Source organism: Nomascus leucogenys, chromosome 2, assembly GCF_006542625.1.
Source record: "Nomascus leucogenys isolate Asia chromosome 2, Asia_NLE_v1, whole genome shotgun sequence".
Taxonomy (NCBI): Eukaryota; Metazoa; Chordata; class Mammalia; order Primates; family Hylobatidae; genus Nomascus; species Nomascus leucogenys.
Genome location: NC_044382.1, coordinates 9,485,807 through 9,509,627, shown reverse-complemented (window position 1 = coordinate 9,509,627; position 23,821 = coordinate 9,485,807). Strand labels below are relative to the sequence as shown.

Sequence of the window (23,821 nt, the reverse complement as noted above, 5' to 3'; positions counted from 1 at the left end):
CCAGCAGTCAGCACTGCTCAGGCAACGAAGTCCATGAAGTAAGCTCTTTATCGGCAAGGGCTTCTTCTCTTTGGCTTTTCTGTTGTTGTTTGATAAACATTTGTAATGTTTCTTAACAGCTAAAGTACCTCTGGGCCTGCTCCACCACCAGGCCCACAGTGAGTGCAGATTGAAGGAAACCAAGTCCCCCACTCCTCCTCTTGCCTTCTGTGCCTCTGCCTTCGCTGCTCACATGTCTCCTCTCAGCAGCTCTTTTGCAGAGAGAGGGAAGGCCTGAATAAGTCCTCCCCAAGAAAGCCAATGCCTTCTTCCTTTTCTCAGGAAACAGTGAGGTTTACCTGAAAGAAGGTAGAATTTAAAGCCTGACAGGCAAGGTATGAATGCCAGGTCTGCGATTTCTTTGCTGAATGAGCTTGCCTAAAACACCTTTCAGAGTCTCGATTTTCTCTTCCGTCAAATGGGTTTCTAATACTTACTAGCCACCAGATTGTGGAGAGAAGATGCAATGAATAGAGGCGGAAGCAATACAGAGTAAGTGATAACCGTCCTAGATCCTTCGAATTTCCTTACTATGGCATTGAATTGTTTGAAAGAAGTTAAAAGGAGTGACCTAAATTAACCCCTCCATTTCCATATAAAATATTTGACATTTTTTCTTCTGGTAGAATAAGGATCAGAGATCAGTAGCATTTTTCTGTAAAGGGCCAGTATAGTCTCAGCCACAACTATGTAACTTTGCCCCGTAGCACAGAAGGGGCCATATATCATACGTAAATGAATAGGTGTGGCAGTGTTCCAATAAAACTTTATTTATAATAGCAGGTGGCAGTGGGCTGGACTGGCTCACAGGCTGTAGTCTGCCCAGCCTTAGGTTTGGAGCTGGTGAAGAACACGCCCCTGGTCAAACAAACCAGAGGGCCAACCTCCCTCTTTCTGCCAACCTCCCTCTTTCTGCCAGCTCCCTCTTTCTGCCAGCTCCCTCTTTCTGCCAGCTCCCTCTTAGAAATCCACCTCGAGGGCTCCAGAGGCAGAGCCCATGCAAGCCACTGAAATCCCCCCTCTGCCTTTGAGAACTGGAGGTTTAGATTTATGGGCATGACAATTTGTTTCACATAATTCTGTCAGTAATTACATCGACTTCCACCAGCAGCCATTAGGTAAATGATTTGGCCCTTTCCCCTGAGTAATATTTTCCCCCACTGAAATAAATGGAGGGTGCATTTCTCTCCCATAAGTTAAGCATATTATTTGCCTCATCACACAAGGCAAATGCAGTAGCTCTGAGCTATTAGTCTATCACTGCAGCAATCAGACGGCCAGGAGCCAGAAGTAATTTACAACAGGGAAGTAAACAGGGCCCCAGATAAATAAATAAGAAGCCTGGGCTGATCTGGGGCCTGAAAAGATTAAGTAATGAGAGTATCTAAGGAGAGATTTAGTGCTAGGTGAACTAGGACCAAAGCAGCAAGCATCCCATGGAGGAATCAAATTATATCACTGGAAAGAGATATTACTGAAGTCCCTCATGCTGAGCGGGGAAATCAGCACTTCTTGGGAGGGGAGGGCTACCATCATTAGCATAGCAATTTGGGACTTCTCATTGGAGTCTGGCTAATTCGCTGCAGGTAAATGAGTTATATACAGTAGGTAAGTAGGGTGCAGTGACCCTGCCCACCAGGAAAGCCTGGTCAGGTCCTCAGTGGCTGTGGGATTGTAAGTACCAGGCTGGGGTCTTTTCCTAAATACAAAGGCTCCTTATAAAGGAGAAGTAACTATCTGGGATGGAAAAGAAAATGATGCTGATTCAAAGCTGACTTTAGCTTTTTAACTTCTGAAATGCCTAGAGGGTGGAGGCTGGACTCCTAATGGATTGTCTTCTCTGGAACTGCTGTGAGCTCTGGGAAGCAGTCTCTGTCACCCCTACCTCAAGGAGACTTCTTTTCTCTTCCCTTCCTTTGGATGGCACTGCCACTCTTCCAATTTTTCCTTCTGATTGCCTATTCTGTTGGTTCTTTCCTTGGAATCACTCTCATGTGAGGTTGTCCTTTCAGCTCCCTTCTTTGAGAAAAAAAGTACCTAATGACAGCAACCACGTGGAGGCAGTCCTAGTGCTTTGGTAGAACCACTCACAATTTTTCTACAGGTGAGAATTGCTAATCCTTAGTTTCTGCAGCAAATCTATCACCAGTATTATCAACATCCTTTTCTTAAAAAAGTAACTGCTATCCCAGCTGGCCCAACCCAGGGAAGCATCAATCCTTTACTTCTTATAAGCTAAGATTCTGTCTTCTGTGATTCCCCTGTCGCTTAATGAAAAATCATGGCTAAAGTAAGCAGGTATCTTTGGGCTGCGCCCGCAGCAACAAACCAGAAATCTGAGTGCTGAGGTTTGTGAGTCCCCTACTGCTCTATGCCTCAGTTTCTCCAATTGTAAAATGAGGGCATTGCTATAGAAGTTCCGGAAGATGCCATTCAGCTCTGGCATTCTCTGAAGGTGGCTTCTTACCCACTGAGCAGTTGCTGTAGAGACAAGAACTTACACAGAGCTTGGCACAGAATGGAGAGTCACATGTGTGATCAGAGATTCTTCCAGCTGCCTAGGGAGGAGCCAGAAAAAGACTAAAACAAACCTGAGATATACCACACCCCACCATACACACACGATTCTTATTTTCTTTCTTTCCTTTCTATTACCATATCTCTATCTTTAGCACCCCATTCCCTGTTTAATTTTATTGTTGCTGTTATCCTTTTTTCCTTCCTCCCCTTCTTCCATTCTTCAGGTTGTCTTCCTTTCTTTCCATTCTATAATCCTTCCCCCACCCGATTCATTTAATGAATATATCCTCACTCACAAGACACCTCTTCTATTTCTTATGACATGGATTAAAGATAGTGATGAAGTCAGGTTGTTCCTAACAGCAGCCTCTCTCATTGACTTTATTGCTCTTGAGCAAATAAAGAGAGTCTCGAGAGCTTACATTCCTCAGTGCAATGTGGGTGACGGGCCCATGATTGAATGATGGTAGGTTTGCAGAAAGGAGAAGTGACAGGTAGAGGTGCGGGGGCAGGATGTAGGAGAAGAACAAACAGTAGGTTGGTGGTACAGCTTTATACAACACCAAGCCAGAGTCTCGGAGTTAGTTTGGAAAACATTAATATTTTGTTGCACCAGTGTGGTTCTGGTTCAATTATTTTAGAAGATATGGTTCATTTCAGGTCTGGACTAATTCACCAGAGGTCTTTCAAACAATCTCTGGTTTAGATCTCAGATTAAGAAAAAAAATAATTTGGAAGTTTAGGTCAATGTTCAATAAATTAGTGAAACCTATTCCTTTTTCTTTTTTTTTTTCCCCAGACCAAGGCTTGGTTTTTGTTTGAGTCTCCACAGGTTATTTTTGTAAAGCCTTCACTCAGTTAAGGCTTCCAATACCTAGACAATCCCTTTCAATGTCTATTAGAAGTTAAAAAATCAATGAGGCCTGGAGATGAAGCCAACACAGCTTATCTTTCCATTTCACTGTATTACAGAATATTATTCCCAGATCTCTGAAACAGCATCAAAAACAACATTCCCCTCCCCAGCTCTCAGTCTCAAGCACTGGCTCACATCTGCTTGAAGAGGATTCTAGCATAGGCTGTTTCTTTTTCTTTGGTGGGAGACCCTCTGTTGGAGTATGAAATCTTCCTGCACTGAGTTAGTTTTATTCTCATTTGTGTGTGCTTGTGTGAGTGTGCATGAGCGTGTGTGTGTGTGTGTGTGTGTGCACACATGCTGTTAACTAGTCATTCGGGGCTTTTGCAGGGCAATGAGGAGAGAGGTCTGGTTTGGAACAAAAGGCACCTTTGACCATATAGTGAGAGGGAATAGCAGACTTTGGAGAGACCAGGTTCCTTCTCTCATTTGCTAATTTCCAGAGTGTGTAGCGAGTACCTACCATGTGCTAGATGCAGTGGTAGGTGATTGACTGTAGAGTCAACAAAACAGATAAAATCCCTGTATTCAAGAAGCTTACAATCTACGGGGGGGGGATGAAAGAGCCAAATACAAACAAGTAAACAAATAAATGAGCAAAAAGAATTTCAGGTAGTGATAAGTGCTATGAAGAAAATAGAAAAGGATCATCTTGTAGACAGTGACCAATGGGGAAGGGGACCATGACTGCAGACAGGGTCGTCATGAGAGGGTTCTCTGAGGAAGTGATGGCTAAGCCAGGACTTTAATTTCAGGAAGGATCTGGCCACACTGACATTTGAGGTCAGCATATTCCAGGCAGAAGGAACAGCAAAGCCAAGAAGAGAATTGTTGGAGCAGCAGGAAGAAGGCTCATGATGCTTCAGTGTGGTGGATGTGGGGAGAGTGGTGTGAGATGGCACTAGGACAAGTACCAGGGGCCAGATGATGTAGTGTGGGAGCTTAGGATTTCTTCTCAGGACTATGTAAAGTCATTGGAACTTTTAACTGGGGGAAAGAGGAGATCTGATTTCCCTTAAAACACTAATGGCAGCTGTTAGATTGACAATGAACAACACAGAATAGGAGACGCAGCAGGAAGATTACTGAGGCCCTTGAAATCCAGCCAGAAGGACTGCTGGTCCACAGTGTTGGCAATAGAGACAAAAGGTGGTGAACACATTGGTAATGCATGGTGAAGACAGAGATGGCAAGTTCTACCCAATATGCACATCACTCACATCAACAGCTCTCTCTACTCAGGGAGGAACTGGAGAACAGAATATTCCTTGAGCAACTCTGTCTTTCCCTGCTGCTTCTTTTTCCAGCCCCATTAGACCTAATGATCTCCCATCCTTCACTCTCATTTAAATAAAGGAAGTGTCACACATAAGGGAAAAGGATCTGCAGAGAATACCATTAGCAATGGAACCCCTAACAATTATTTCCTAAGATAATGTTGTTCAATGGCTACGCCCTTGAGAACTGGTGGTTGACAATGGTCTGTTCTGAGTTCTAACATGAAATGAAAGTCCCTGAAGGTCTCAGTTGGAAGCCTGACCCATGCACATCTCTTCCAGGGAAAAGAGAGCTCTCCCTGGAGGCCAGAAAACATTTACAGTAATAATTTACTGTCTCTGACACAGATCTGCCACTATCATCTCTATGGACCAAAAACACCAATTATGAGCCAAGAAGTCAAAGAACTTCCCCCAGCAATCACTGCAGCTGCCTCTCTAATTCCTAATATCTCACCATAGCATTGCCCAATAATTTGAGCTAATTTAACAGTCAATGTCTTGCACTAAAGTGAAATTATATCTGTGAGTTGATTCGGCAGCCCAAAAAGGATCTTCAGTTATCTGTCTGGGATTCTCCTATAGAGAGAAGGTTTTATGTGTGTGTGCGTGGTATGTTAGGTGTGTGTGCCTGTGCTTTTAACAAAAAGGAGTCAGAGTGGGAGACAGATACAGGAAGAAGACTATTAGAGCAATGATATCAATAAAACTGATGATTTTTCATTTCTCTCTAGATTGCTACCACTGGTTTTCATCTTTAAAAAATTATTAAAGTTGGCCAGGTATGGTGGCTCACACCTGTAATCCCAACACTTTGGGAGGCTGAGGTGGGCGGATCACAAGGTCAAGAGATTGAGACCATCCCTGACCAACATGGTGGAACCCTGTCTCTACTAAAAATACAAAAAATTAGCTGGGTGTGGTGGCACATGCCTGTAGTCCCAGCTACTCGGGAGGCTGAGGCAGGACAATCGCTTGAACCCGGGAGGTGGAGGTTGCAGTGAGCCAAGATCATGCCACTGCACTCCAGCCTGGCGACAGAGCGAGACTTAATCTCAAAAAAAAAAAAAAATTATTGAAGTTAGATTTATCTGAGCATCTTGATCCACAATACAGCTTCACGAATCCCAAATTGAATGAGACTGAGATAGAGGAGATTAGTCCTAGGTTATCCTTGTACTCTCTTGAAAATCCAGTTTTCTTCTTTAGAGCATTTTGACCTCCAAAAGTCAAGATGTTCCCTTTATCTGGAGAAATGTTGGCATGATTCAACATATATTTCAATCAAAAGCTGACTCATTGACTAAAAATTCAAGTCCAGAGCCCCAGACACGCCAACGAGAGGCCAAACCATCAGGTCAACAGCAGGATATTCCACTTGGCCAACCGTAGGGAGAGTTTTTGGCTATGCAACAGGCAGTGCTAATCAAGGGGTGGGGGGCCACACTTCTAAGCTGGCTTCATCACCATAAGTAGGGTGAGGAGAATTAGAAAAGAAATGATGGGAAAAAAGGAACATCATGAATAAAACATTAGAATATTATTCTAAACCATGAATCAAAAACTCAGGTCCAGCACACCAAATTTAGGCAAGGAGCGTGAAATTGATTTAAACGTCTCCATTTCTATTTGGTTTGGACAGTGCTGTGTTATCATAGCTTTGCTGTTGTTAATATTGTATCAACACTTTCATTACAGGCCTCAACCTCCAGGACTTTGTAAATGAACTGCAAACCTTACAAATGGAATTTAATGTTCAAATCCAAGATACTGAGTCCATAGGAAAGCCAGAAGAAAGACAAAGTTACAGATGTTTCTGGTGATTTGAAATTATGCTAGAATTTGGGGCATCAAATTAAAATACTATTTGTCCCCTGGAGGGATTCCCAAATGTTGGCTGAAAATGAGAGATAATTAGGCTCTTTAGAAATGTTTCTGTTGATGCTGAATGTGGTTCAGGAACAAATATTTCAAGATTATTGATGTATGTATATTTGCATCTTTCAGACAACTGAAGAATGTGTGTTTGGGTTCTGCTCACCTTAAAAGGTTGTTATTTTTCAGCTGGGCGCGGTGGCTCACGCTTGTAATCCCAGCACTTTGGGAGGCCGAGGCGGGTGGATCATGAGGTCAGGAGATCGAGACCATGGTGAAACCCCGTCTCTACGAAAAATACAAAAAATTAGCCGGGAGTGGTGGCCGGCACCTGTAGTCCCAGCTACTCGGAGAGGCTGAGGCAGGAGAATGGCGTGAACCCGGGAGGCGGAGCTTGCAGTGAGCCGAGATTGCGCCACTGCACTCCAGCCTGGGCGACAGAGCGAGACTCCGTCTCAAAAAAAAAAAAAAAAAAAAAAAAAAAAAAAAAAAAAAAAAAAAGGTTGTTATTTTTCTATATACAGTGCAGTTTTTCCCTAATATTTAATTCCATGGATAGTTTCTAACTCCAGATAAAGAGAATGAAGAATGGTATGGGTGAAGGCTGGCTTCTAGTTCTCATTCTTAACAAAGAGATGACTATTTGAGTACCCTGGTGATGCCACAAAACCCTGCCTAGGCTGGCCAACCCCACCACAGGTCACAGGGTGCTGAGAGCAGCACTGATTTTGTGCAGAAAGGGCTCAGCTGTCACAGTTTCAACTCTGCAGGTGGGTCCCAGCCAAGGAAGTCTGACAAAGAGCCAGGTGGCAAGAAGCCCACACTTACACCCTCTGGGCTCAGGTTAGACATTTCTGGGTTCTATATTCAGCATCCCAACCACCAGCACATTGGAGTGACACACACACAGTAGGCGTTCAACAATGCTTTAGTTGTCCCTGGACACACACTTCCTAGAAATGGGGCAGGAATGTTAACAACAGAGAATTGACCGAGTCCCAAGTATCAGCTGGGTGTTTGTTTTATTTTTCCATTTTCCTCACTCACTATTTTCATATGTGGTAAAGAGAATGCACTGATGTATGAAGGCTTTCAGCTGTATGTGCGAGGAGGTGAGCTTGTCTTGCCATCAGCTGTTCAATGTACCACCAGGGCCAAGATGTAGGAGGTTTTTCTGAAGCCCTTACACATGCAACCCTTTCTCCCTACATTCCTCCTATCTTGCAGTGAGTGATTCAGTTGGTCCCAGATTTCACCATTATCTCTAATGGTCCAGCGCTGTTCAAAAAGGTTGGTCTGATTTCCTTAAAGGATGGCTTTTCTCACTCTGGTCCATGGCATGACTCTAGGATAACACAAATATCTTCAGAAAACCATCTTGGAAGGCCCACCAAGTAAACCAGCAAAAGCCCTGACCTTCAAACCAAAGAAAATACTAAATCCATGAAATCACTTAAGCCACCCTTCCAAAGAGAAGGAGATTCAAAATGTTTTATGCAGCAACCTAAAAGAAACTCATTTTGTGGGATGTTTCACATTCCAGCCCATGGTTTATTCCCCCATATATCCCTGCCAGTAATATCAACCAGATGTGGCAAAGAAGTCTGTGCAGAATTGTAAAAATTACAAGCATATTCTGTAATTCCAAAGCATTGTAAAGTCACAGCTTGGTTTTCTTTCCTTCTTAAAAAAAATTTAAAAACAATTTCCAAGCTGGCAGAATGTACTTCTCAGTACAAGTATTGCCTGATCACTTTAGAAAACTCTTCTGCTGGCCCACAGGGCTGAAGAGACTAAAAATGTAAAACCCAACACTACCTTTGATAAATCGTAGGGAATTTAGAAAGGTCTACTTGCTAGCATGTATTTAGGTCTATAAATCTTTTTCTTTCAATGTTTCAAGTATTAATATCCTAGATCTCAAATACGAGCATGTGCTTATATATACTCATATGAGCATATAAGTTCAAAATACTGAACCATGAAAGCTTCATAAATTTATGATTGTTATCTCTCATTCAAGATGTGTTTCTGCATAGAAAGCACATCATAAGGTAGGCAGAAAACTCACAGGAGTAAGAGGGTGAGAAAGTCAGAGAGACCTGGGTTCATTTCTGGTGAGTCAGTGAAACTCAAGCCTGGTTTCCTTATCAGTGTAGCAAGCATAAAAACACCTTTTGTGCAGGATTCTTGGGAGGACTGAAGGAGTTGGCATCAACATAAGGTACCTAGCACACATTAGGTGCTCAAAAGATGTTTGGTTCCTTCCTTCAAAATATAGAAAATAACAGGGGCTATATGAGATCGATGTTTCTTAAAGTATGCCCCTAAGCGACACACAACAAAATCACCTAGGGTGCCTATATACAAAGTCAAATGCCCCGGTCCATTCCAAATCTAATGAACCAGACCTCCCAGGTGTGTGGCCTGGGATACAGCATTTTAACCATCCTTTCAAGATATTTGTTTCTATATGCTAAGTTTGAAAACCAACCATAGCCTAGGTCCTTGCTCTGCTGTGGTGCTAGGCCAGCACGATCACTTCGGAATATATTAGAAATGCAGATTCTTAGGTCGCGTTCCCGACTTACACAATCAGAACCCACATTTTAGCAAGATCCTTAGGTGTTCAGATACGTACTAAAGTTTGAGAAGCACTGGTCTAGATTGCTATTCCTAGCTCAAAAATTCTGTAATGCAAGAATCTACAGGGCAATTTAAATGTTGGCCTTGCTATCAACTCTGTGGCAAGTCCACAGGCTTCTATGCTCAGCTGGACACATCCTATCGGAGGAGAGCGACAACACCTCCCAGGCCTTCATCCCTGGCTCTGGCTTCAGGTACTACAGAGAGAATGACACAGCACCCACCATAATCCATTCTCTGTCCACACACAGATTAAAGCAAAGCCTGTCTTCAAAAGCATGACAAACCCTGGAATTGATGACATGTGCCATAAAACAAACACAAGGCTGGCCTCACTGCAGTGTTCAGCGTTTGGGGGAACAGGGAGAAAAATCAGGAAATGGGGACTCAGTTTGCAGGGACATTTTCCATGAGCTTTGGGTGGTTGTGTCCCTGAAAAACGTGACCCCATGTATGAGATGGTGAGGCTGGTCTTGCCGTCCCCCAGCCCCGAAATCTGTGCCAGCACACAAGGGAGCAGGTCTCTGCATCCAGCTTCAGGCAGGTGGGCAGTCTCAGAAGCCCCACACCAGCCTGATGGATTGGTTTTTCTGTTGTGCTATTATCATTTCACCACATCAGATAACAACTCCACTGGAAAATTGGGTAGTATGGTTTTTGTTTTCTCCACTGGTTTTTCACTTTTATAGCACTGTTTCACATCAATGCAGAGTTTTATAGGGACACATATTGCATGTAGTTATGTTTTAAAGTTTAGTGCCGAATTGGAAGACTAAGGTGGCTGCAAAGGGCTCTGTGAGTAGCAGAAAGCGCTACCTAGAGGTACAGGTCTCCAGACATTCAACAACTCTGAGCTCTTTTAGGGCTTTATAGAGATAAAGGAGCTAGCATTTACTGAATTCCTAACTAGGCGCCTGGCATTTTAGTTACTAACTTCTCAAAAGTACAGTATAGGAATCTTGGCTAGGAATGTGGGCTCTGGAGTCAGGCAAGCTTGAGTTTCAGCTTTGGCTCAGCCAGTTACTGGCTCTGTGACCTTGAGCAAGCTGTCTAATTCTCTAGGCCTCTGTTTCTGTATCTCTAAAATGGGGATAATATTGTATCTACCTCTGAAATCTGAGAGGAAGTGACAGAATATAGGTGAAGCACTTTGCAGAGCATTTGGCCCCTAGTAAATACACCACACACATTTGGGAACTGATCAAGGCTGAAATGTCCCTGACCCCCCTCCCTGAAATGCTTATGTTGAAACCCTAATCCCAATACCTCAGAACATAACCATATTGGAGATCAGGTTGTTAAAGTGGTGATCAAGTTAAAATGAGGCCATTAGGGTGGAGCCCTAATACAACATAACTGGTGTCCTCGTAAGAATGCTATGGTATGCTACCACAGAGGCACGACCACGTGAGGAGGCAGCAGGGAAGGTGGCTATCTGCAAGCCAAGGAGAGAGGCACCAGGAGGAACCAATCCAGCCAGTATCTTGATCTTGGACTTCTGTCCTCCAGAACGGTGAGAAAATACATTTCTGTAGTTTAAGCCACTCAGTGTGTGGTATTTTGTGATGGTAGCTGAGCAAGCTATTATAGGAACTATGATTAGCATTCCTATTGTGTAGCTAACCAACACAAGACTGAAAAAGGTGACGTCACTTGCCCAGGGTCACCAGAAGGTGGGATTCAAACCCAGGTCTGTCTGGTTTCCAAGTTTCTGATCCTTGCTCTAATATTGGACTGCCTCAAAGAAACATGAGATCATGGTTCTGAATGCAGCTCCCAATTTGTGTGGGCTTGGAGCATATATATGTGACAACTGTGATAAAAGCAGAAAATGGTGAATATGAAGAGGTGGCGTGGACTAGCTGAGATGAGAGTTCAGAGGAGGACTCAGCCCTGGGAAGCAAGTTCCCTGGAAGCTGGAGTCTAGCAGCCTTGAACTTTTTGGTGGGGAATCTGCTCCACCATGATAACAGCGCCAGTGACTTGGGGCTAAGTTGGTTGGCCACACTGCATATAGTTTTCGGGTGCCTGGGGATTAACTTTCCAAGTCACTTGCAACTCCACTGCCCAAGTGAATGACAGCAGGTGTAGCCTCAGTGGCATTTTTTTTTTTAAAAGCTGTCAAATACCTCGTATAACTGAATGGAGAATAAGTAAGTCCTCCATCTGGCTGCGAGTACAACTGCTTAAGCAGCTATAGGTTTTTTTTTTTTTTTTTTTTTTTTTTTGAGATGGAGTCTTACTTTGTCACCAGGCTGGAGTGCAGTGGCATGATCTCGGCTTACTTCAACCTCTGCCTCCTGGGTTCAAGCGATTCTCCTGCCTCAGCCTCTGAGTAGCTGGGACTACATGCACGCACCACCATACCCTACTAATTTTTGTGTTTTTAGTAGAGACAGGGTTTCACCATGTCGGCCAGGATGGTCTCTATCTCTTGACCTTGTGATCCGCCCACCTTGGCCTCCCAAAGTGCTGGGATTACAGGTGTGAGCCACCGTGGCCTGCAGCAGCTATAAGTTTTAAACCATTACCAAATATGGAACACACTATTTGAACCTGAATCTGGGACAGGTGGGCCAAAAGGAGGCCCTTGGTCTGCTCATCCTTATGGGGCAAACATAAACTTTTTTTCTTTCTTTCTTTTTTTTTTTTTTGAGACAGAGTCTCGCTCTGCCATCCAAGCTGGAGTGCAGTGGCACAATCTCGGCTAATTGCAACCTCCACCTCCTGGGATCAAGTGATTTTTGTGCCTTAGCCTCTGGAATAGCTGGGATGACAGGCGTGCACCACCATGCCCGGTTAATTTTTGTATTTTTAGTAGAGACAGGGTTTCACCACATTGGCCAGGCTGGTCTCAAACTCCTAGCTTCAAGTGATGGGCCCGCCTTGGCTTCCCAAAGTGTTGGGATTACAGGCGTCAGCCACCGCTCCCAGCTGCAACGATAAATTCTTAAAAAAAAAAAAAAAAAGTTGTGAACCCATGTATCCCTCACCGCCCACCCACCCCCCCTTCCGCCGCAAGCTCTCTAATCTGGTAAAACACAGAGGGTGTATTTTGTTTGTTTGAGATGGGGTCTCACTCTGTTGCCCAAGCTGGAGTGCAGTGGTGTGATCTCAGCTCACTGCAACCTGCATCTCCAGGACTCAAGTGATCCCCGCACCTCAGCCTCCCAAGTAGCTGGGACCACAGGTGCAGGCCATCATGCCTAGCTATATTTTTGTATTTTTGGCAGAGGCGGGGTTTCACCATGTTGCCCAGGCTGGTCTCGAACTCCTGAGCTCAGGCAATCCGACTGCCTTGGCCTCCCAAACTGCTGAGATAACGGGCATGAGCCACTGTGCCCAGCCACGCAGAGGATTTTAAACACTGTCTGCATCTTGCCTTCTGCTCCTTCTAAAGAATTTCTGGCAATATTAACCAGTCAGCCTTTAAATAACCAGAAATCCTTCACTGTCTCTCCCATGAGTAGGTTAAAGAAAAACCTGGAAGGGGATGGCAAAGGGAGAAATTAATAGCCCATAGGCCATGCAAGATCATGCTCCATCCTGTCCTCTCTAGATGAAGCTCAGAGAGGCCAAGTAACATGCCCAGGGCCACACAGCTTACAGGTAGAAGAGCCAGCATGACGATCCAGGTCTTCCCACTCCAAGTGCAGTGTTCATCCAACCCTCCTCTAATTTGGAGACTGGACTCCTTCCCTAGGTGCTGCAAAGTTTATACCACAGAGCCCAAAGCCCCAGCATATGCACTACTCTCATCAGCTGGCCAGCCAAAGTCAGCCATGACCATCTTCCATGGAGCATTTACTACGTGCTTTGTTCAATGCCAATTATTTTCCCCCAGATAATTCCCATTTATCCTCACAACAACATGGAGAGGTCAGTTCTACCATTGTCTATGTTACTGATAAGAACCTGAGACGAGAGGTTAAGTAACTTGCCAAAGGTTTCAGGACACACAGTGGGCAGCCCCTTAACCCTTTCACTTGACTACCTCCCTCCTGTCCTCTGCTCTGGGTCAGGTGCTGCAGGAGCCTAGAAAGAACAGAAGCCCAGTCTCTACACTTGACCATGATCTATGTCAGGATGGCAGGCGGCAAATATTAATTGAGTGACCCAAGCATCGTAGAGACCTCACTGGGCATTTTGCAGACCACGGCAATGTAAGTTCAGGGAACTTCCAAGATCTGGGATTCTATGGCTCATGTTCTGTGTGTTTGAACACAGAATAAGAGGACAGATACCCCACTAATACACACGAGTCGGATGGCACTGGCTCTGAGGATGGGTGCATGGAGAGTAGCCAGCCAAGTCCTAAGGGAAACCCTTGGATATATGACAGGTCCATCACCAATCCTTTTGAGCATAACTTTAGCTGCCCATGGTAATTAGCATGGCAGTGTGGTATGGCAGAAAACATAAGGACTTGGCAGAGACACAGATGTGTACTGAGTCCCAGTTCCATTGCATCCTAGTTATACAACTATAGGTAAGTTAGATCCCCCTAAGCTTTAGAAATAGATTTAATGATTCTCTTCGCATGATTGTTGTGATGGTTAAGTCTGAGCATTGAGGCAAAGTGCCCAGTACAGTACTGCTTCTTAGATAGATGGGATATATATATATATATATATATATATATATATATATATATATGCAGTAATCTAATCTTTGAGCTTTAATTTCCTCCTCTATAAAATAAGAGCACTGATTGAGGCTTAGGCAGGGAACTCCCAGTAGAGACAAATGCAGACTCTGGAGTCAGGTTTACCCAAATGTGAACCAAATGTGAATCCTTGTTCTGCCACTAAGTAGTTGTATGATATTGTTCACACTCTTTAACCTTTCTGCCCTTGTTTCACATCTATAGAACAGTACTAACCATAGTATCTATCCCACAGAGTTGTTAGGAGAATGAAATGAGTTAATAGACATGAAGTGCTCAGAACAGCACTGGGCACTCAGCGTGTTTGCTAGCGCTATTATCTATCTGAAAGTGCTATTGTAAGGATCCAAAGTACTCAAAGCGCAGGGAACTGCATACAGTGGATGCTCAATACACTAGCAGACATCTGTTGTTTTTGCATTTCACATCCCCTCTTCTGTCTTCTGATAACAAAATTACTCTTTACTATGGGGAACCCATTCTCTAAGCAAGTGGGATGAACACAGCTTGATAATCAGAGGATACCATCTCATTAGCAACATTGATTGGCTGGGACATGGGCATATATGACCAAGCTAAGTAATCAGTGTCTACCCTCAGTTCTTTCTGACAGGAACATTGACCAAGGCCCTCTTCACCAGGATCTCTGAATTAGTGCATTTTGAGTCTTTTGCATTAGCTCACAAACAAGTCCACGGTTCCAAGGGAGTGAAGGAGCAAGATGAAGACTTAATGACATCACCAAGCCCCTGGATCCAGCTGTTCCTGAAGCCATTCATAACTACCACTGCTCTTCTCAGTTACGTGAATCAATATATTGCCTCTTTGGGCTAAACTAACTTTAGTCGCTAAACTAACTTCTGTCACTTGCTAGTGAGTGGTGTTATAGTCACAGCATAGGTTCTAATAAATATTATTTCCCTTTTCATTACTATTCCAAGCCTGTTTTTATTACATGACTATAGACTTTCCAAGAGATATTCTTCAGATAAACATGAAATATTAAGTAGTTTTGCCTATAAGACTAATACAAAAAGTAGTATCAAGAATTGTTTATCTCACATGACATACTCTGGTGTAGCCAGCCACATAGAATCCGCATTCAGCATGAAATATGCCTCACTGTGTCTATTGAGATGCAGTGCTCTTTTAAAACAGAGCCAGTGGCATATGTATACACACTCATGATTGCACAGTTATTGATTTCTAATTTGTACCCTGCTTACTTCCAAAAAGGCTCTGGAGTGGCTGACAAAATAAGACAATGACACAAGAGGGCCATTAAAAAATCAAAGATCAAGCCCAGAGAGAAAAAGGGATTGCTGATTATAGCCCAAACGTGGGTTAATATAGCTGCTTCAATAAAAAAATATATATATTTAGCTCTCAGCTTTTTGGCAGCCATTCAAAGTATGTCATAATAGAGCACATAGAGAACTGGGCATCCTTCATGTCTACAGCTCAACACCCAGAACAGAGGCTATGCTGAAACAGACACCCAGGGAAAACCTTACTGAATGCGTGAGTGAATGAATAAATGAATGAATAACGGATAAAAGAATCAAAGCTCGCCAAGGGCACTGTTTATATCTTTAGGACTATATCATTCATTTATTCATCTACCCATTCAACCATCACTGACGGAGTGCCTATGTGTGCCAAGCTATGCCCGGACATGGACCCAGCAAGAGATGGATACCAAAATGAGTCAAATATCATCCCTGCCTTCCCAGCTGCAGCTCTCTGACTTGAAGCAAAAGCTCAGGGTAATTTACCTCAATGCTTATCACAACTCCTAGTCTCTTCATGCCACCCAGAGAAAGGAGATCAGAAACTGAGGTTGTAAAGACAGGAATTGTTGGAGTAATAATCATTGTCTTGGTGCTTACACTTATACAGCACTTTACAATCACATGTACACCATGATCTCATTGGACACTTACAGTTCCTCTACAAGGTAGGTAAAAGGGAGGAGAGGGTATCTCCCTTTACTGATGAAGATATTTAGATACCAAAGGAAAAGTGACTCTCTCAAGCTCTCTCAGGACATGGCAGAGGACATATCTCATAGGTTCTCCATGTCCACGTGCCTGGCTCCCAGAATGTCAGAGACCTGTTATCAACACTTGAAATTCCTACTTTGCCTGGATCAAGACCAACTCTGCAAAAAATGGCCATCACCTGATAGCCATGAGAAGGTTTCTGTGAGCAAGAACCAGCCCACCTGACATCCTGCAGCAGCTGGGACGCTCAGACCCCACCTACATAAAGTCATCCAGCATTCCAGCCTCACAAGTACCTTCCCTTTGCCTTTAAACTGATGCTCATGTCTCAGATGAATAGTATATACTCTGCTGTAGTACTTAGTTAACAGCATTGAAAGGTGCAATGCAGTACTGGGTGGAGAGATGGTGATTACGTGAGCATCTAAGGCTATGAAAGGCAGGGGATGTTACAGACCAGGGTGGTTACTGGTATGCCCATTTGGCATAGCTTGTCCAGCTCTTCTGGACCCCTGGGCTGCTGAGCAGCATTTCCTCCGCCCCCATTCCCATCCAGGCAGACCCAGACTGGAAGAGTAAAAAGGAGGGTATATAGCCTTTCCTACATTTAGCAAAGTCAGTTAGAGCGACTGAGCCAGAGAAATGGGGCACACAGCAAGAGGAGACCTGACAAAATGCAGGTGTGTCCTAGAGAATGCAAGCAAGACTGGAATACCAGCCAACCCTTGCCTGTTCTTGTTCCAGCAAAGTGCCCTTTTAAAATAAATTTATGTATATAGTCTCTCTGTGTGTGTGTACAGACATATATAAATATATATTCCTAATTCAGAACTCATTCGTAAGTGCACACACTGACATGTGTTTCATGTTTCCCAATTTATCCCAGAGCCTATATGCCGTGTTTGGCTGCACAAGTAGGCATTAAATGCAACCACTGGGAATGAGAATGGTGGCCACAGCGTTGGAGCCTCCCTGCAATGTTAAAGCCTTCCCAGCCAGGCTGTAAATCTTGCTACCTGACTGCAAAGCCATCCAGGACTGTGTCGCTTCATTGAGAAAGGTGAGCCTTCGGCGATCCAGTACACCCCATGAACTGGGTCACTGCCAGCATGATTTAGGGTTCACTGTCAATAATTTAATTAGCACTTGCCTGACATCTACAATCCATGAATCACAGTCTCCACCCTCACCTGCAACTCCAGCTCCTGGGATTCCAAATTCTACCACTGAATAAACAGAAGTATCTCCAACTCTCCCCTCTCCTCATTTTACCCTGCACCTCTGAAAAGGATAAAGCAAAATTCAATGCGTTTCTTCCTTTTCCCACAAAATCATAAACCCCCAGACCCAGGGTTCCTAGACTGGCAGCGCTAGGAAGTGGGAAAAAGGCAGGAGCTGCTCCAACCAGCAAGGTGATGAGGTTGCCGTGTTCAGTCCAAACCATTGCCTTCTGAGACCACTGGCAGTCTTGTGAGAATAAACCTATCTCAAACCCCACCTCAGGGAATTTCCCTGAAGTAAGTTCAGACCCACAATAAATGGAAGCATCTCCTCCCTCCTTGCAAGGCAATGATGGACTACCACACATCACGAGTCCGCACTGGTCACGCAAGCCGCCGATGACTGAGAGAGGGAGCAAGAAGTCAGGCCTGGAAGTGTTTGTTGGGGGTGGACGTCATGTCAAAGCCCTGCTCCAAGTCTCTGCGTCAGGGCCTAACTGCCAAGCTCCACACGGCACGGTGCTCCACAAACCACATCCTCCACATCACCACAGCCAGGCAAGGCACAAGGTCGAGAACACAAGGCAACTCTACTCACAGTCTGGTGAGCTTCGGCGTGCTCTGGAAAAGCAATTCTGGAAGGACTTGGAGCTTATTCTTGTTCAGGCGCCTAAAGAGGAAAGAGAATGGAAGGATGTCAAAGGGACATTAAATCAGATCAAATGTATTCAGATACCACTTTAATCAACCAGTCAATCAATCAATAGGCATTAAGAGACTCTCTACATCTTTCTGTATGGGATGCTCAACACATGTAAGGTATATTCTGTGTTGGCAGGGCTTAGAGTCAGGTTGGGAATGCAGAGCAAAGGTCAGTCAAAAGTAAAAACACAGCATATGCGCTGTGCTGCCACACCTCCATCAGAGTCTTGGAGAGACATCACTAATGGATCACAATATTCCTTCCCATGGACCCCAGACAAGACTTTTGAACTTTTCTTACCATGAGCTCCGTGTAGCTATTACTGAGTGATGAAACTGGCATGTGAAATACACCCCTAAAAACATAAATGGGCCAGGTATGGTGGCTCACGCCTGTAATCCCAGTACTTTGAGAGACCAAGGTGGGCAGATCACGAGGTCAAGAGATCGAGACCATCTTGGGCAACATGGTGAAACCCCGTTTCTAATACAAATCCAAAAAATTAGCTGGGCATGCGTAGTGGTGCATGCCTGTAGTCCCAGCTACTTGGGAGGCTGAGGCAGGAGAATTGCTTGAAACCAGGAGGCAGAGGTTGCACTGAGCTGAGATCGTGCCACTGCACTCCAGCCTGGCGACTGAGCGAGACTCTGTCTCAAAAAAGAAGAAAAAAAGAAGAAGAAGAAGAAGAAAAAGAAACCTTAAATATCAGAGGAAATATTCAGGATCCTAAACAGTGATGGTGGGAGCAGATAGTAGTTGCTTTAGGAACAGAGAAGAGGGCATGGCAGATCACCTTGGATTGAGGAACAAAATGGAATTCTGGCCAGCTCGGCTGTGTGGACCAGAGTAGGGTTCCATTGTGAGTTTTGTGGGTCCTTGGCAATTTTGCCTTTGTGGGCTGCTTTCTCCATCAAAATTTTTTTTAATGTTACATTTTATAACTATGTTGGTATAAATGCAAATATACTATTACATAACATTTCTACCCAAAAGTTCATTTTTGTCTTCCAATATTAGAAGAAAGTAAAACATTTTCATGGGCCCCTAACAGTATTGTAGACCCTTATCACCATCCCCACTGGGACTCATGGAGAAGTAGGCCCTGGGTCAGGCACCAAGGTCTGGGCATGAGGTGTGGCTTGTGGCAAAAATCAGCCCAGTAGGGATGGCTCACATTGGATGTTGGCCAACAGAGCCAGTCTCTCTTAAACATGGTCAATGCTAAACACCCACAGAAAGGCTACCTGAGTTTTTAAGTGACACAGAGCCACCATTATGATCTCCATGAAGGGTGCTTTCTTCGGAGCATTAGGCCAAGAGAGAGGCCCTGTTGCATGCTAGCCCCATGCCCCTCTGCCCTAGTGAGTTGACACAGCATAGCAAGGGAAATGGGAAGCCACCCAAACTGTGATTAAAGCATACACCTCACAGTCCCCAGAATCTTTCAGAGCCAAAGAGCAGTTCATAGCCTGGATGAATTTTTCTAGTTAGAGTGAACTGAGTATGTCCTATTACATGATATAACTATATGATCCCTATCTGAGAGCTAAAGCAAACTAAGGAATAGAAAAGGTGAGCTTCTCCCTAGCTCTTGGCCCCAAAGCCCTGGCCCCCTTCCCCTGCCACCAAGCAGACATGCTTTCCTATTTGGGATTTTGCTCCCATTTCCCCCCTTTCTTCCTAGGTCTATGGACAACAACTTTAGAGGGATGAGCAACTAGAAGGAGGTCAAGCAGGACAAAGCATGTGAGAGAGAAGCATTGAAGACTTCATATAATAAGCCCACTGTCAAGAGGGTGCTACTCAGCCGGACAGCCATGCAGCGAGTGGGTAAGCATTGGGCAAGGATGCCATCCACAAGACTCCTGATGAGGAGGAGGCAAGAAGGTAAGGCTGGAAAGTTGGATAAGATAAGCTCTAATTCCCTGGCCACCTCTGGGGCAGCCTGACTCTTGTTTTGTTTTGTTTGAGACGGTGTCTCACTCTGTTGCCCAGGCTGGAGGGCAATGGTGCAATCTCGGCTCGCTGCAACCTCCACCTCCCAGGTTCAAGTGATTCCCCTACCTCTGCTTCCCGAGTAGCTGAGGTTACAGGCACTCACCATCAAGTCTGGCTAATTTTTGTATTTTTTAGTAGAGATGGTTTTCACCATGTTGGCCTGGCTATTCTCAAACTTCTGACCTCAAGTGATCCGCCCACCTCAGCCTCCCAAAGTGCTGGAATTACAGGAGTGAGCCACTGTGCCCAGCTGAGGGCAGCCTGACTCTTACCCCAGTGCTTTTTTATTTTTTTTAAATTGCAGTAAAATCACATATCATGAGATTTATCTTCTTAGCAATATAAACACTGTACACTAAAAGTGTAGTTAGTTCAGTAGAGTATATTCACATCATTGGGCAACTAATCTCCAGAACTTTTTCATCTTGCAAAACTGAAATCCTGTCCCTGTTGAACAACACCTCCCCATCTCTCCTCCCAGCCCCTGGCAACCGCCGTTCCACTGTCTGTCTCTGATTTTGCATGGTGCTCTTTGACCACTGCCAGTATCTGCTTTTTGTGTGTTCCCGTCACTAAAGTAGAATAAAAAGTGGGGGACTCCGGGAAGAGGAGGATGAGGCAACATCTATTTTTATGTTTTGAGTAGTTCCCATGTACTCAGTGATAACAGGTGGAAGCCATTGGAACTGGAGAAGGCTTGATGTGATGTCTTTGGGATTCACTGGGGCTGGACACAGGTCTGGCTATATTGTGCTCTTGCTGTGGGATCTGAGGCAAGCTATCTAGCCATTTGGACCTCAGTTTTGGATCTGCAAAATGGGTTACAGTGAGTCTTAAATGACACAGTGTCTACACAAGTGTTCAGCACTGCAATAAGAGCATGGCAACAGTGATGACAATGGTGCTGATTCAGTTCTACATGCATGTCAAACGCCATGCCACATGCTACACAGGCAGGATCTCAACTGCAGCGGTGCTCATGGTAGGTGTCATTACTAATCCTGTCTCATACAGAATGAACCTGAAGCCTGGGGAGGTCAAGCCATCCCCAAGGCCACAGTGTCAGGAAGTGGTAGTGGCAGGATTTGCATGCAGTCGGTCAGACTCCAGAGCTCTAGTTCTGAACCACCATGTTACTCGAAGCCTTTCAATAAATAACAGCTCCCTCTCCCTTTCTTAATTTTTCTGTTTCTTTTCATCCAGAGCTGCCACTTCCTCCAACTCATCCCAGGCAATGAACCACCCTGTGTACATTGTCTTCCCTGGAAAGGAACTCTCTTGGAGGTCCCCAAGGCAAGAACTGAGACTCTATGTGGGTCTGTCTGGAACCACCCTCTATTGTCACAGCTGTACAAAGTCTTGTAAGAGTTACATTCAGAGAACCAACACTACAGTCTAGGCAACAATCCTAAAACCCAGCTTGCTGCTGTCTGCAGTGAGTAGGGTGTTCGGTTTGCTGAAAACCCTAAACCAGAGTTGAAGCTAAAAATAAAACCAGCTTGGCTCCAAGGCTCCTGGAAGGGAAGGAATCATTTTCAGTTTTTTGCCGGTATTTGTGGCTGGACAAAAATAAAAATACAACCAAATTTAGCCAATTGTGCACTGCCCGCTGCTTCATAAACCCTGAATGAGGATTCTGGGGCAGATGGGCGGGGCTCTGCTCCCAAAAGTCTTGGGGCCTTTCCACTTGAGCTCGGGCAGGTCACCTGCTGGTTCTCAATATCAGAAGGAGCTAGATACTGTATTTCCAGGTAACTCCAGGATTTACTCATATTTACTGAGTGAACAGCCAGGCCTGGAAAGTCTTCCTTGAAAAGGTGATGAAGGCTCCAAGCTGCATAAGGTACACTTCCCAAGTGGCTGCTATGAAAGCAACCCCTGAACAGGAAAATGGACAGAATGAGACGTGCTATTCTCCTGATAAACAGGTAAGTGCCGGATGCAGACAGTGGCTACTGGCCATGGTGCACTCATGCCATCTGCTGTTCTGTTACTCTGGGCCCAGAGGTGGAGATCTCCTGCCATAGTTCAAGCTGGAAGTAAATCCATGATTACTGAATGGAGAACAGGACTGAATGGGACTCATATGAGGACAGAACTGAGGAAGTCAGCAAATGAGATGTGGGCCAGGGCAATGACAGGATAAGGCCTTCCTAGGTATCCCCTCTCCCGCTAAGATCAAAACTCCTTCTCAGCTTTCCTGATGCAACAATGGGGAGCATAAAGGTAAAAAAAAAACTAACTGGCTGCTGAGTTGCAAAGTCATACTGCTTTTCAGCCTGAACTGAGAAGCACTAAGAAATAGGCCCTTGTCTTTGTGGAACCACTAAAGACCTTTCTAGATGTACCTGGGTGTAAGATATAAATAGAAGTTTTTGCCACTTCATTGAATCCATCAATGTATCCATTCAACCATTCATCCATCCAACTGTTCATTTATCTGTACATCTAATCACCATCCATCTATCCACCAGCCCATCTACCCAAGCATTCACTCATCCATCCAACCACCATTTACCCATTCATCCATTCTTTCATTTCTCCAGTCATTTTTTCAATATGAACATACAAAAATGAATAAGATACAGTCCCTTCTTTTAAAAATGTCATATGCTAGTGAATAAGACAGACCTGAAAACAAAAAATTGCCATGTTCTTGAAAGTGAAGGTGTCATGGGAACACAGTGGAGCAGCAGCTAACCCAGTCCTTGTTAAAAGAAGGCTTCCCAAGGAAGATGGTTTTGAGTTTAGTTTTAAAGAATGACCAGGACTCTTTAGGATACAGGGATGGAGACTTCTAGACTGAGAGAGTAGTACGTGCTCTGTACTCCATGGAGGGCCAGGAGACAGAGGAGCATTTGGGAAGCAGGCTTGCATTGCTAGAACACAGAGGTGACCTGCGAACACAAGTGATGAAGGTGTACAACTAGGCAGCAGTCATACCACAAAGGGCCTTTTTATCCAAAATAAAGAATTTGGGCTTGGCTTTTTACAGAGAGTAAGAGGGAGCCAGAGAAAGGGTTTGAGCAAGGGAGTGATAATCTGGTTTGAATTTTAAAAAAGTTCTCCTGGCCGGGCGTGGTGGCTCATGCCTGTAATCCCAGCACTTTGGGAGGCCAAGGTGGGCAGATCATGAGGTCAGGAGCTCCAGACCAGCCTGGCCAACATGGTGAAACCCCGTCTCTACTAAAAATATAAAAATTAGTTGGGCATGGGGGTGCACATTTGTAATCCCAGCTACTTGGGAGGCTTAGGCAGGAGAATCACTTGAACCCAGGAGGCAGAGGTTGCAGTGAGCTGAGATCATGCCACTGCACGCCAGCCTGGGTGACAGAGCAAGACTCCAACTCAAAAAACAAACAAACAAACAAACAAAATATATATATATACACACACACACATACACACACACACATACATATACACATGTCTCCTGAGTAGCAGTAAGCCCAGTTTGGAGGAGGGTGAAATCGGAAGCAGGAAAACCAGTTAACAGGGTTCTTGGGTAACTAGTGTCTCTGCGTGAAGACTGGATTAAGGATAACAGTGCGGCTGAAGTGTAGGAGAGAGAAGTGAGGTATAATCGGCTGGGTTTTGTGACAGGATGTACGTGAGGATTGGTCTCTGCGTGAAGATCTGGTTAAGGATAACAGTGTGGCTGAAGTGTAGTAGAGAGAAGTGAGGTATAATCGGCTGGGTTTTGTGATAGGATGTATGTGAGGATTGAGGGAGTTACAGGAGTACAGGTATGAAAAGTGGCTCCAGGTTGGGTAACTGATCAGTCAAATTACCAATCCCTAATGAGAGGAATAGAGAAGGGAGGAACACTGTGCAGAAGGTGGTGTGTTTAGATTCAGGATTTCTGCAACGCTGAAATCTCTCAAATATGTTTTGACAACTAACAGCAGTAGCTAGTAATAAGACTAAAACCATGAGCCAGGCATTGTACTGAGCACTT

At 44.5% G+C, this 23,821-nt stretch overlaps 1 protein-coding gene across 2 annotated transcripts in view; it reads right to left on the bottom strand.

The window, feature by feature from the left end:
- SLIT3 (slit guidance ligand 3) overlaps positions 1-23,821 on the bottom strand; it is a 639,482-nt gene that overhangs the window by 513,036 nt on the left and 102,625 nt on the right. For both annotated transcript variants that reach the window (XM_030825194.1, XM_030825195.1), the window contains exon 4: positions 17,761-17,832. In XM_030825194.1, the coding sequence (XP_030681054.1) occupies positions 17,761-17,832 (72 nt within the window). The remainder of the gene's footprint in view (positions 1-17,760; positions 17,833-23,821) is intronic.